At 39.1% G+C, this 15,481-nt stretch overlaps 1 protein-coding gene across 1 annotated transcript in view; it reads right to left on the bottom strand.

Annotated features, from left to right (window-relative positions):
• Positions 1 to 15,481, bottom strand: part of syne1a (spectrin repeat containing, nuclear envelope 1a) — a 248,224-nt gene that overhangs the window by 14,758 nt on the left and 217,985 nt on the right. Inside the window, exons 129-135 of the mRNA XM_079830658.1 lie at positions 14,686 to 14,852; positions 9,964 to 10,126; positions 7,582 to 7,769; positions 6,319 to 6,469; positions 3,949 to 4,131; positions 2,390 to 2,527; positions 589 to 780 (exon numbers count right to left, since the gene is read on the bottom strand). Coding sequence (XP_079686784.1) covers positions 589 to 780; positions 2,390 to 2,527; positions 3,949 to 4,131; positions 6,319 to 6,469; positions 7,582 to 7,769; positions 9,964 to 10,126; positions 14,686 to 14,852 — 1,182 coding nt within the window. The remainder of the gene's footprint in view (positions 1 to 588; positions 781 to 2,389; positions 2,528 to 3,948; positions 4,132 to 6,318; positions 6,470 to 7,581; positions 7,770 to 9,963; positions 10,127 to 14,685; positions 14,853 to 15,481) is intronic.

Genomic DNA, 15,481 nt, shown 5'->3' with positions numbered 1-15,481 from the left:
CTTTTTGATCATTTCATGTATGTTTAAATGAACCTGTCATGAAAATGACACTGTATAAATGATTATATTTCAACGACGAATTAGAGAAAAAACTATTTTACAATTAGATTTAGAAGTTATTGCAAAAACTGCCTTAAGTTTACATGTTTGCATACTTTTATTTGAGTGTTGATTATTATACCTAAAAATAAATAGCAACTGAATTTAGGCTAATAGTTTGGGCTCTGTTGTGAACCTTTAATATTAATGTGCAATTAAAGGCTCCCTATATAGTTTACAGCAATATCTTCAATAAACTTTTAGTTTTAATTTAATTCATTTAAGGACAGACACTTTTTTCAGTAAACCACTGTTTGATAAAAATAAATAAAAAGCAATTTTGTAAAACTGCTGTACCGAACCCGTACCGAACCGTGACTTCAAAACCGAGGTAAGCGTCAGTTTTGTGTACCGTTACACCCCAATGTGCTACACATTCTGTGTTAAAAACAATATAATATTATAATATAATATAAATGTGTAACGTTAGACCCTTTATATCATCATCCCGCCCAGCCCCTCTGTGCTCTTCATGTGTAGATGTCTCACCGGCAGGCGTGTGAGTTTCCTGTAGTAGCGCTCCACCCGACCAAACACCTCCCTGCAGTATCTCTGCAGCTCATCCAGCTCTTCCTCTATGACAGCAGCATCCAGAGGCTCACTCTTCTCCATCAGAACCTCCCCCTGTCCAAACACACTCTCCATCTTCCCCATGTTCAGACTGATCTCCTGCTGGAACGCCTGGGGCACACAAAACATCACAAGTGAAGTCATACACATTTTAATTGATATTTTAAGTGATAAACAGTGTTGGGCACGTTACTTTAAAAAAGTAATTAGATATAGTTACTAGTTACTTCTTACAAATAGTAACTGAGTTAGTAACTGAGTTACATTATTATAAAAGTAACTAATTACCAGGGAAAGTAACTACTGTGTAACTTTTTTTCTCAAAAAAAATATGTCAAATAACTTGGATGCCCCCAATATTAAATATGTTAAATGAATGAATTGGACACTAAATAGAATAAATTATTATTATAAAACATTGTACATTAATGTACACTATTGTAATGTTGCTGTGGGACAATGTGAGAGACACCTATCCAATTCAATACATTATTGTAAATATTATCAGTAGGCCTACTATAGTGTAAATATTGTGTAAATATTATCAGTACTATACTACTCCTTTGGTAATGGAGCTCGCGTTATCCCCTGGGTTTTTAGCCACTCATGTTGTGGCGGCCTGTGATGATGTGAGGCTTCATTAGATTAGAATTACTGGACATTGACGTGGAGAGACTCTTTCTTCCTGGACATAAGCTGCACGTTACATAAACATTCTGACCTTTCACCTCAACGAGGGAAAAGTAGCGCTTATACTTCCAGACTTGTCATCGCTGACTGTGCATATGCGTGTGCGTCATAGGTGTGTGTGTGTGTGTGTGTGTGTGTGTGTGTGTGTGTGTGTGTGTGAACTCAACCTATCAACCTCAACATTGTCTCCCACCCACCGATCATCGTTATGTGTACCACCCAACCCACCCCCAACACACATGGCTGGCGCGCGCGCACACACACACACACACACACACACACACACACACACACACGTTGCAGGTCCGACTGACAGAGAGCCTGTTCGGATGAAAACCGCTTCAGTGAGCTCAGTTATAGTAACGCCGCATTTTTTTCTTAGTAACGGTAACGGCGTTGTAACGGAAGAAACAGTAATTCGCTTGATTACTCGTTACTGAAAAAAATAATTCCGTTAGTAACGCCGTTTATCTATAACGCCGTTATTCCCAACACTGGTGATAAACAGTCCTCCTGTAGTCAATAATTGTATCCCTTAAAACTAATTTTTGATCACCAAAATGGCATATTTAAACATTTTCCAGTGAAAACACCCTTGCTTCATTTAGTATGCACCATACACCATGGATATACAAATGAGCCCCGCCTCCAATCACTCATACAGGCTTGTCTACAAGTTATGTATCACTCTCTGCAACGGTAACTAATTTGATTAGCCTTTATAAAACCGCTAGTAATGTGTTGCTAATGTTAAACAAACCATGTTCCGTTCTCCATCTCAGTCTGCCTTCTAAAAATCATCATCCGTCGAAACGCTTTGAACATCACAGAGCGTCAGTGGAGAACGGCATATAGTTTATCATATCATAAACATAATTCACCTGGTATATTGCTAAGTACTTGATTTTTCAAATCAACAGAAAAATATACCAGTATGACTTCTCGAGACTCTCCCTTGAGACTATCATGCATGTAGCAATACATCTTTAACATGTAATTAATATTTTAAATGTATACACACAGCCCTCACCTTTAGTTGTCTGATCTTGGCCTGAACGTCACACTCTGAGAAATGCTCGATGTTTGTGAGCTGCAGGTCCATCTCGGTCAGCCACACCAGAATACCATCTCGGGCCGTCTCAAACTCCTCTCGCTGACCAATGAAATGCTGACGGACAAAAGTGGGACAAGGCAATAAACCAAACTGCTCCTCTGTGTAGCTTAGGTTCTGAATCAGTCGTTCTCAGAGGAACATAATTAAAAGTATCTTATAAAAACAGTAATATCAGGGCTCCAGACTAACTTTTTTCACTAGGAGCACAGTGGCCCCCAACTGAAAATTTTAGGGGCAGAACCAGAAAATTCAGGGGCACACACCATAAATCAACATGCTAACCAAATTTCCACTGTATTACTAATAAATACTTTGATAATACAGGGCTCCAGACTAACATTTGAGAGTTCAAATGTTCTACAGATGGTGGCACTGGAGGAAAATTTATCATAAGGTTAATTTAATCATAAAATTACTATTGTTTTGCTAATAAGTGCAGTTACTAATAATAGTACATGTGTGTTAATTGGAAATTTAACAGTGAAGCGCTGAGCTTGAATTGTTATGCAGAAAAAATTAACTTTTATTAACATCAGTAATGTGCACAAAATACATTTTTATAAGGAAAATTGTAATATTCCAGTCTTATTAAATGTACTATTGTTCTTCTATAGTATCATACTGATCTAAAAGGAACACTCTTTACTTGTTTTCTGTGTAATCCAGTCACAATTTAAAGAAAAGTTTTTTTGTGACTTCCTACTTTTTTCCATATATTAAGGAGAGGAAATGTCTAATAAGTCAAATAAGAGCCATAAAGTGGCCAGCACCTTTACACTTTTAGTTTTACAAATCATCACACTAAAAAATAATATTAAAATTGGATAATATTTAGAGCTTTGAATTGCTGGAAAAAGTGTGAAACACTTGAAAAGTGCTTGAATTTCACTCTCAAAAGGTTTGTACGAACCCTGAGATGAATAATGTAAAAAACAAAAGAAAAAACATTCGACTATTTCTTCCACAATACAATGGGGAGTTACTACATTAAATCCATGGTGAATTTTTATGATTTGTGGACTGATATTTGTGGTTCCGTTCCGCTTTCATTTTCGTTTGCCGTCCGATGTTTCTCATATGTAACAGAAATGGCAGCTCTTATCAGTTGGGCACCCAACCAAATTCAGTCGCACCAGCAGGAAAAAAGGTCGCAAAATGCGACCATTTAGTCGCAGTCTGGAGCCCTGAATATTATTAAAATTTTAAATACATTTTCTATTGGAATATATTTTTAAATTCTAATCTATTCCTGTGATGGTAAAGCTGAATTTTCAGCATCCATTACTCTTCAGTGTCACATGATCCTTCAGAAATCATTCTAATATGATGATTTGCTGCTCAAGAAACATTTCTTACCATTATAGTGTTTAAAACAGTGCAGCTAAATATTAATTCAACCAGCTGAATAAAAAAAACATACGGACCCCAAACTTTTAAACAGTACTGTATGTAACGTAAAATTGATAATTCCTCACCTTAAGTCTGCGCAAGATGGCTGCTACTCTCCTCTGTAGTACATCCCAGCGTCGGTTCCCATCATGCACCATCTGTCTCAGACGGCAGGACGAGTCTGTGCGGTTCTCGCGTGCCAGCCTTCTATACTGCTTATTGATCAGCTCCAGCTGGGTCAGACACTCCTGCACCTGCCTCTGAAATGCCTGGGATATAATAGCAATGCATGTAAGACCAGCTGGAAGCGTCGCGTGCAAATAACACCATTACATACTGTGTGTGTGAGATTCACAAACACACTGGTGAAACTCACTAGCTACACCTTGTTTGAGTTATGTGAAGCATTTTTAAAAATAAATCATGGATTTAGCATTTGTTTAAGTCATCAATGACTAAAGGTTAAAGTGGACTGTGGCCATTGGATGCAGGGGTGACCCCACTGACCCAGTCTCTGGAAAGTGAACGAGGTGACTGAGACATCTTAGTACAGGCTGGTGACAGATACTTGATATCGTTTTTTCTTTTCCAACAGGATTATTGTCAATATTTGTCTCTATTCAGGCTTCTTTCTATGGTGGTGGGAAAAAATATGAGATGGGAGGAAAAATAATATTTTTTTGGTCCCCTGAGAAACAGAAAATTTTTTCCTCCCCTTCACCATGTCCCTTTAGGGGCTCTGTACCTTTCTCAGTTGTCCAGGGGTTCCCAATTCCAGTCCTCGTGCCTTCCCGCTCGACACGTTTTGTTTGTCTCTCTGACACACTTAGTTGAGGAATGGGTTCCCTTCAAATGTGCTCTACGAAGTGGACTTAAAGGATTAGTTCACTTTTAGATAAACTTTTGCTGATAATTTACCATGTCATCCAAGATGTCCATGTCTTTCTTTCTGCAGTCGAAAAGAAATTACGTTTTTTGATGAAAACTTTCCAGGATTTCTCTCCATATAATGGACTGCAATGGGCTCCAAACGGTTCAAGGTCCAAATTACAGTTTTAGTGCAGCTTCAGAGGGCTTTAAGCGATACCAGACGATGAATAAGGGTCTTATCTAGCCAAACCATCAGTTTCTGCGAGAAACCGAGCAGTATTTATGCTATTAATTTACCTCTTATCAGACAAACGTGATCATCTCTGAGCTCCGCCATAACTTCCGCTAAGTGAGGACAAATATGAGCCTGGTCATAGATATATCGATCGTAGATGCCTCATTCTACTGATCCGTGCAAGCGCTAATGAGGCATCTACGTATACATCTATATTTTGACCTCACTTAGCGGAAGTTATGGCGGAGCTCAGAGATGATCACATTCGTCTGATAAGAGGTAAAATAATAGCATAAATACTGCTCGGTTTCTCGCAGAAACTGATGGTTTGGCTAGATAAGACCCTTATTCATCGTCTGGTATCGATTAAAGCCCTCTGAAGCTGCACTGAAACTGTCATTTGGACCTTGAACCGTTTGGAGCCCATTGAAGTCCATTATATGGAGAACGATCCTAGTATGTTTTCATCAAAAAGCTTAATTTCTTTTCGACTGCAGAAAGAAAGACATGGACATCTTGGATGACATGAGGGTGAGTAAATTATCAGCAAAAGTTTAATTAAAAGTGAACTAATCCTTTAAAGGATATTTAAGGGAGATCCAAATCCGAAGCAGGTGTGTTTGCATGCAGTTGTTCGCAGGTGTAAAGTGTGTGAGACGACAGTTACAATTCAACTATCATGATTACGGGTTGAATAAAATAAAGACATATTGACAAATTACGTCTATTTTCACATTAAACATACATTAATCATTCAGTTTAGGGCAATTGAATTAGACAGATTAGATTAAGTTAAATTTATATTAGTGCTATCAATCGATTAAAAAAATAATTAATCACACTTTTTTTCTTTAATTTATCACAATTAAAAATTAATTGTCCAAAGTATATTATGGCATTAAATCTTCAACTCTAATATGTGTGACTTGAGTTGTGTCTGTGTCGCAGAGTGATGCAGAAACGCTTTTTGTCAAGTGAAGTGAACTTCAACAGATATATAGACCCTGTCAATAGACCCTTTTCACAGACTGTGATGACGCGTTTTAACGGTCATCAATATCGTAAATCCTGCAGCGGTTTTTTGTATTTTCATTTTTTTTTAATATATGTACATTTATAACACATTTATAACCCAACTATGACGACTTCCGCTCTGAGAAACCCGGAAATGTGAAAAGGGTCTATCGGGACACAGCCGAGTTCATGGAGCTCTTCTCTTACGAGCTGATGATCTGATTCAGGTGTGTTATATAAGAGCGATACACAAACTGTGCAGAGCGGAGAGGCGTAAGGACTGGAATTGGGAATCGCTGCTCTGACTCAGTGACTCTCTCTGTGGATCTCCGAGTACCTCAAACTTCTTGAGCTCCTCTTTAGCGACGGTGTAGAGCACTCCAGAGGAGTTGGGCAGAGCTGCGGTCCTCTCTGACACTTTCAGCCACTCTTCAAAACGGGAGTAATCATCCAGAAACTTCTGCCACAACCTCCATGTCTCCTCAATCCTGCAGAAACACATAGAGTGGGGTTCAAACACAGTCTACAGGGGTGTCCAATCCTGCTCCTGGAGGGCCACTGTCCTGCAGAGTTTAGCTCCAACCCCAATTAAACACACCCTTACCAGCTAATCAAGGTCTTATTAAGCATACTAGGACCTTCCAGCAGGTGTGTTGAGGCAAGTTGGAGCTAAACTCTGCAGGACACTGGCCCTCCAGGACCGACTTTGGACACCCTTGGTCTACACAGTCCACACTGAACATTTACCTGGGAATATTTACTTTTTCAAAGACAATATGTAAGATATTTAGATTAAAATATCCAAAAACCACTAGAACAATGTTATATATTTTGTTGACCTGTGCACTTACATTATCTCAAACGCCATCACACAATATATGTTCAAATTAATTGCATGTAATTGAGCAACAGTGATTTAGTCGTCCTGTGTTTATTAATATGATATTCTAATATTGATCTAGATACTGCAACAAGTGTCTCATAGCAGCTGCCGAGTGAACGCACAGAGTAACGTTATAACATCACTCTCACACACTCAGATGTGTTTAGTGTGATTGTTTTAAGCGTGTAAAACAGCACTGCGTTCCCACACACACACAATGAAAAGAGCGGAAGCGGCGACTGCAGCATAAGCAGAATAAAAGCTCAGAGACGGTGTTTGGCGCAGGTCTCTCTCATTAGCATTAGCACGTCCTGCTTCATACCAGCGTAACGCTAATAAAACTTTAATACATTCACGAACATGATTTCTGCCCGAGTCCGTCGGATTCCTTTCCATCGGGAAGAGTCAAGACTACAACTCCCATGATTCCACACTCACTCACGCCGTCATCAAGCTACGCCTTTGATTTGAATAAGCGACCTCTAGTGGCCAAACTTACATACTGTGCCTTTAAAAGCAGCTGAATTAACCAGCATACAATGAGCAAGTAGGCATGGTTTAACTATCCTAAACAGCTCACTTTCAACTTTCTTACCTTTACAGAAATAATAATGATTGTTCTGTGCTTCACTTTATTAACTACTGTTCAAACGTTTGTGTCTCCGATGCTGCAAGGCTGCATTTATTTGCTCAGAAACACAGTGCAAACACACTTACTTGAGCCTCCTCTCCATGGCAACAGCACAGATGTTTCTCCAGCGGCGGTCCAGGCCGCGCGTGGCCTGCTGGATGGACTCACACTCGCTGTCCGTGGCACAGGCGTCGCAGTCGTGCAGCAGCACCTCACACAGGTTCAGCACTGACGCCACACCGGTGCTGTGCTTCTCGATGTCCCGCTGCAGCTCCTGCACAGAGACAGAGGACAGAACACTTGAGCTTCTCAAGACATCACGGTCATTTCAGCAGCTTCTATTTCAGTTTAGGAAATACCATAGTACAGAGACTGCGCTGCTGAAAGTTTTAACTATCATGCCATTCTTGTGCTACTAGACCTGAGCGCAGCATATGAGAGCGTAGACCATAATACCCTCATCTCTCGCCTTGAACATGTGGAGGGATTAAAGGAAATGCCCTAAAATGGTTTAGGTCTTATCTGGCAAACAGAAGTTTCTCGGTTTGTCTTCTCCCCTCACGTTGGTGTCCCTCAGGGATCGATTCTAGCTCCTGCATTATTTTCTCTATATATGCTTCCGTTAGGCACCATTTTTTTGGGAAAAATTGAGTTTCATTTCATTGTTTTGCAGATGATACTCAAATATATCGGCCACTAAAATTGATTAAAATGCCTTAAAGGATTAGTTCACAGGATAAGTTCAAAATTAAAATTTCCGGATATTTTACTCGCCCCCATGCCATCCAAGATGTTCATGTCTTTCTTTCTTCAGTCGAAAAGAAATTAAGTTTTTTGAGGAAAACATTCCAGGATTTTTCTCCACACAATGGACTTCAATGGCAACCAAAATGTTGAAGGTCCAAATCAATGCAGTTTCACAGGAAGGGCTTCAGAGGCTCTGCACGATCCCAGATGAGGAATACGGTCTGATCTAGACCAACCATCAGCCATTAAAAAAAAAAAAGTATACTTCTTAACTTAAATTGCTCATATTGCGCTGCTCTGCGATGCCTCATGGATTACACAATCACGTCGGAAAGGTCACGCTAGATGTAGGCGGAAGTACCGCCCCAAGTGAACGTGCGAAGACTAAATGCCCTTTACCAAAAAAACCCTCCATCTTCAACTTCATCCGACATAGTTGTTTTACCGTTTTTTTTTGCTAAAGGCCATTTGTATAAGTCTTGACATGTGCTCTTTGTAAACACGGGCGGTACTTCTGTCTACGTCTAGCGTGACCTTTCCCACGTGATTACATAATCCGTGGCACATCGCAGAGCAACGCAAGATGAGCAATTTAGGTTAAAAAGTATATTCATTTTTTATTTTTTGGGAAAATGGCAGATGGTTTGGCTAGATAAGACCCTATTCCTCGTCTGGGATCATGCAGAGCCTCTGAAGCCCTTCCTTTGAAACTGCATTGATTTGGACCTTCAACATTTTGTTTGCCATTGAAGTCTTTGATGTGGAGAAAAATCCTGGAATGTTTTCCTCAAAAAACTTAATTTCTTTTTCGACTGAAGAAAGACAGACATGAACATCTTGGATGAGATGGGGGTGAGTAAAATATCCGGACATTTTCATTTTGAAGTGAACTAATCCTTTAATGCCATGATATTGACTTCAAGACTTTCTGATCCAATCTTTGTAAGACCTTTTTTTAAGACCCGCGGAAACCTTGTCAAATGGTGCAAAATGCTGCGGCTAGACTTCTGTTGGGTATACGCAAGCGTGAACATATTACCCCAATTTTAATGTCTCTTCATTGGCTTCCTGTCTGTTATAGAATTGATTTGAAGATTCTTTCATTTGTTTTTAAATCTTTGAACGGACTGGCACCTACTTATCTGTCAAGCCTTTTGTCCATACACAACCCATCGTGTTCCCTCAGATCTTCTGATCAGCTGCTGATCGTTCCTAGGGCAAGACTAAAACTTATTGCCCCTAAACTGTGGAATACTCTTCCACTTTCTGATTTTAAATCTAACCTAAAAAATCCTTTGTTTTCTTTGGATTTTAATGTATTATAATTATGAATATAATCTCTTATTGTTTTGCTTTGTTTTTAAAGTTGTTGTTGAAGGAAATGTATGTGTATGTAAAGCACTTTGGTCAAACTAATTTGTTTTAAACTGCTCTAGAAATACATTTGACATTGACTTTATTAAGCAGAGGAGCTTGCAGTCATGCATTTCTCCACAAATATGTCTCATCTTGTTGCATCATCAGGCACAAAACAATAAAGAAACCATGTGATAATGTGTCTGTAATGCAGAAAGAGGATGACGTGTGCTCGCTGTTGCTGGGTAAAGTAAGGACACATGATGATGCTAAAACAGTAACTGGGTCAGTTTGTGTGTCTTTTATATCTCAGGGACTTTTGCATGTGACTGTCTGTGGATGAATGTCCTTCCTGAGCGTGTTACCTGTTGCTGGTTGAGTTTTCTCTGGATCTCGTGTGAGTCGCAGGTCTCGTAGACGATGGGTCGTGAAAGTTCAGTCTCGACGTGAGCCAGCCAGGAGCGCAGACTGCTCATGTTCTTATCCAGCTGCTGCACGGCCACCAGCGTCTCCCTCAGCTTCTTCACCCTACACACCCGAGACAGATTGAACTAACATCAGATTCGGACTCAGATAAAGTATAATCACAAACACAGAGAACATGGATATGACTCTACGAGCTGTACTATAATTAAGCTTTTTGAATGCGGATTGTGCAGTGCAAACATATTTCATGTTTAGTCAGGTAACTTGATATTGGCTTTCTCTAAAAAAAAAAAGATGGTTTTCAAAAAGGGGTGGGCGATATAATTTAATAATAATAATAATATTGTAATAATATCGTTGCTGTGCTGCGCGGTCACGAAAAGCGTATCGTTTTTAAGCATTGCAGTTTAAAAACAGCTGATTTTAAACCATTAAAGCACAATTGGCAACGAAAGAGAACTCATTTCAGTATATGAGCGCTCTCTCTTTCTCAGCGCTGTGTGAGAGACTTGACATGAAGCCGCTGCTCATAGAGCGCATGAGAACTAAACTGAGGGATTTTTGACCTCTAATTGGGTTTGATCGGTTAAATACACACACCTATGTGTCAAAGTGACATGTATTTGCAAGCAAACAGAGTCATTGAATGTCTTTAGTGAATGTTAACAGTTGAGAGAGAAAACGCACGAGTATATTGGATCCGTGCAGACGCTTTTAAAGTGACAGCGTCTAAATTGTATATGACATTCTTCTTTCAGACGAATACAATCAGAGTTATATTAAAAATGTTCTGGCTAATCCAAGCTTTATAATAGCAGTAATAGTTGCTCTGTTTTTGAGGTCCATAAAAAATGCATCTGTCCATCGAATAACTGCTCCACGCGGCTCCGGGGTGTTAATAAAGGCCTTCTGAAGCGAATCGACACGTTTGTGTAAGAAAAATATCCATATTTAAAAATGTATTACATTTTTTTCTATGGCTCTGCATCAGCCGTCCCCGCGCCATCACTTCTGGCGAATAAGGTAAAAATACCGGCGCGATCATAGATATATACATAGATTCCTCATTAGTGCCTGCACGGATCGGTCGAATGAGGCATCTAGGTATATATATCTTTGATCGCGCCAGTATTTTGACCTTATTCGCCGGAAGTTATGGCACTGGGAAAACTAGATGACATTCGTCTGATAAGAGGTAAAAAAAATAACAAATACTGTTGGGTTTCTCGCAGAAACCGATGGTTTGGTGTCTTAAGACATCAATGTGTCGCCACGAGCCGCATGGTTTAATAAGGATTCGTATGTCTGTGTGTTTTTCCTCTCATTGCTCTCATACTCTAAAATATCCCCATTGACATGCATTATACGACTATCACACTGCAACGGTTGGAGGTAAAAATCTTCATTTGTGTTCTACTGAAGAAACAAAGACAACTACGTCTTGGATGCCCTGGGGGTAAGCAGATAAACATCAACATTTCGTTTTTTGGGTGAACTATCCCTTTAATGCTACTCAGACAACAAAAAGAGAAAATCTCTCACTGCTCTTGACTGAATCACTTTTGTAACTTTATTAAGAATAAATGTACTGGTATATTTAATTTACACAGTAAACACTATGCATTGTGTTTTATACATTTGATTACTTTTATGTCGTATTTCTAGTGCTTGAAGTTTTTCAGGTCTGTGTCTTTGTTCTGTTGTAGTTGGTTTTCTTTGCTCTTTCTTTATCACTGTTTACTAGTCTTCAGTGAGATTTTTTTAGGCTAGTATTTGTTTTTTAAATGATGTTGAAAATGGTGATACAATTTTTGATATCATAAAAACCTTATTTAAAGCAAAAATAACTATATTGTGATATATATCGTTATCATGAAATAAAATGACTCATTTCGTGATTTAAGATTTTGGTCTTATCGCCCACTCGTACTTTCAAAGAATAAGTATATATGGGGTGTGTACACAATTAATTTTCATGAATGTTTTTCTGAATAGTCATATTTTGATTGGAAATACTTTTACAGCATTATATAGCATTTTAAGTTTAACAGTTAGACCAAAACAAAGACAAAAACAAAGTTTGTCAATATAAATTTAAATATAAATATTTTATGATTATCTACTAATAATGCATATTTAGTTAGCATTATAGCAGTTTGATTATTATTTTATTCATTGTTGTCATTTTGAATCTGAATATCAGTTATTGGACATAAATATATTAATGATCATGAAAAAAACAATATTGTTAATTTCTACTTTTCTACTGAAAATAATGCTTCTACAATGATACTGCTTACAACAGCATTTACAATTTTCATTGTAAATATAAACGTATAGTTCACACATTCTTAAACACAACATTTGCATTGCATTGTACAGTTTCAATAAAAAAAGGTTTATGAAGCTACTTTCGTCACTTGTCAAGGTCAGGCTGTACTGCAAATACAATCCAACAGTGTCAGTGTTTCCTGTAATTCCGCTGTCACACTCACGCATACCAGCATGTTTCAGCTGTGCCACCATTCCAGATATATATCTCACAAAGATTAGATATAAAGCAAAGAGCACTGATGCAGAGTGGACATGTTTCAACTTCAGCTCACTTTGATCGAAACTTTGGTGTTTGCTGTAGGCAGTTAGCAAAAGCACAGAGTTTGACCTGGTGAGATAAAGCCCTCATGTAACCCTGGTATTTCAACGGTTCAGTGTGACATTCCTAAAACACAGACACACTCAAACAAAACCCACCGCAGCAACAAAGGAAGGTCAATGCAGCACTGTAAAGCATTTACTTAATTTAATAACCCGAGGTGTACAATTGAACAAATCACATATATAGTTTAATTTAAACATCTCAAACTGCGTATTTCATCCATATAACTAATAAAACTCATTTCTCACGTCTAAGTATGACAGAAAATACCAAATACACTGCAACTTCCAGCACTGCATTGAAATAGGAGAATATGTCATATGTAAATGATAAGTGAATAAATCTTTTCCTGCCTGTTAATGTCGCAGTCACACTCTGGCAGATCTGAGTCCTGTCCATGGCATCCCGCCATGTCATCAGTGCCCATTTCCAGCACCATTGAGCCTAATATTCCCAATCAAGTGTCCCAGAAGAAAGAAAAACTAGCACCCTGTCAAAATTCACCTTCTCTTTCGTCCAGGCTTTCTCTACTGCCCTGGTTAGTGTGTAGGGTATCTGAGCATGTGTGTGTGTGAACTGCTCTGAAGCACAGGCATGAGCAGCTGAGAGTGACAAATACCGCTGTGGCTAAAATAAGATGACAGTCATTAGCATGTGCTGATCAGAGGACTGGAATGTGTGCGTCTCATTATATATATATAAACAAAAACTAAAAAAAGTTTGAAAACTGATCGTTGTTCTCCAGCTCAACACGGTTAGTCTTATTGTTTGAATCGCTTGTTTTCTTGATTCACCGCAAGTGACGTTTTTACCTCAGAGACACTATTTTAATAACAGCATAATCAGAGAGAGCTTTCTCCATCATACAATATATGTTCAATTTAACTGCATGTCATTGAGCAACAGTCATTTAGTCATCCTGTGTTTATTAATATGATATTCTAATATCGATCTAGATTTACTGCAAAGTGAACAAGTGTAGCAGGTGAAGAGTCAAAACTACAACTCCCATGATTCCACACTCATTCACGCCGCCATCAAGCTACGCCTTTGTTTTGAATAAGCGACCTCTAGTGGTGAAACTTACATACTGCGCCTATAAATAGTCTATTACATTGGAAATGTGTACCTATTTTGGGGATAAATTTGTACTCATAAGTGAGCTAAATTGATGACTCTTTTGATGACGTTCTCCTTTGTATAAATGGTATAAAAAGAGAGTGTGTGTTAAGGTTAGGTTATATAGTATATAACTAGCTGTATAAAAGCAATATAAGTTTATGGGATGTCCTCATTCAGTGTGTGTGTGTGTGTGTGTGTGTGTGTGTGTGTGTGTGTGTGTGTGTGTGTGTGTGTGTGTGTGTGTGTGTGTGTGTGTGTGTGTGTGTGTGTGTGTGTGTGTGTGTGTGAGAAAGATCTGAAATGCAATGTGGATACTTTTGCTTAAGCAAAACAATCTGCATTTAGCTCTTTAATTAAATCCAAATGTCAATCTACTACCGTTCGCTATAAACTCTAAGGGAAAACTCAAGACAAGACAACAGCTGTCACACACAGAGAGAGAGAGAGAGAGAGAGAGAGAGAGAGAGAGAGAGAGAGAGAGAGAGAGAGAGAGAGAGAGAGAGAGAGAGAGAGAGAGAGAGAGAGAGAGAGAGAGGGAGGATGACACCTTCTCACACATGGGCCACAGATGAAATCAACACCACACGTGTGAGAAGCTTTCAGAATTGACTGCAGGCAACTCGACTGCCCCAGTCATATCCAGAGACACCATGGTGTCATGTTTAAGATGCTGGTGCAAAATATTTCCTTTCCACCCACAGGTCATTAGCACAGCTCAATTCATGCCCCTATTTCTATACATGACACTCTACAAATGAACTGACTGACCCATCTGGAAATATATATTTAAAACATTCTGTGCTTGTTCTCTCACGAGCATAAAAGACACAAAGGCAAAACAATTGTAAATGTAAAAATTTCTGATCCAACAAAACCCCCTCACCTCGCAGCGATAAGGTCAAGCAGATGCTGCCAGCGCTCATTGACTTTGCTGAGTTTGTACTGGATTTCTGCAGCTTTGTTTTCATGGCTGGCCTGAGCCAGTCTCTCCCCCATCTGTTCCAGCTGATGCTTGTTCTCCTTGGTCACTGAGATCTCTTCCTGATAGTCCTGATAACAAAGAGATTGGACATTTGTTCAGTTGAAAATTCATTGTTTTTCACATATTCAGTGAAATAATTGGACATACTTAACAGTATAAAGGGGTCATGAACTGAGAAATCTAATTTTCCTTGAGCTTTTGACATATAAGAGGTCATCATACTATAAGAATATCCTGAAAAGTTCTCGTGGAATGAGCCTGTAATAGATGGAGAAAGACGCCTCTGCAGAAGAAGATCAACGCCCACTTCATCATCACAGCTTTAGCCCCGCCCACTGGAGTGTTAGTGAGATGACGAGGAGAGAAGAGCGATACAGGAGCGACTACAAATAACATTCCCTTCCAAACGATCCTAATGCTAGGAATGTGCTTATTTATTTTCATCAGTGTGAATGTCTCAGTTGAGCATTATTTATTTGTGTTCGCTACATTTCACTGTGGATTCTTTGTTAAATCAGTCGCAATTTCGGCGCAGGCTTTGCAAACAGACTTTTACGATATAGACTCGACAGCAGTGGGCGTTTACACTGAAGTCTGACAGCAGCCAATCACAGCAGTGGGCGTTTACATTGAAGTCTGACAGCGGCCAATCACAGCAGTGGGCGTTCTGAAGTCTCACAGCAGCCAATCACAGCAG

The sequence above is a fragment of the Gobio gobio genome, assembly GCF_949357685.1.
Source record: "Gobio gobio genome assembly, chromosome: 12".
NCBI lineage: Eukaryota > Metazoa > Chordata > Actinopteri > Cypriniformes > Gobionidae > Gobio > Gobio gobio.
Note: the sequence above shows the minus strand (reverse complement) of the source record. Positions and strands in the feature narration are given on the sequence as shown.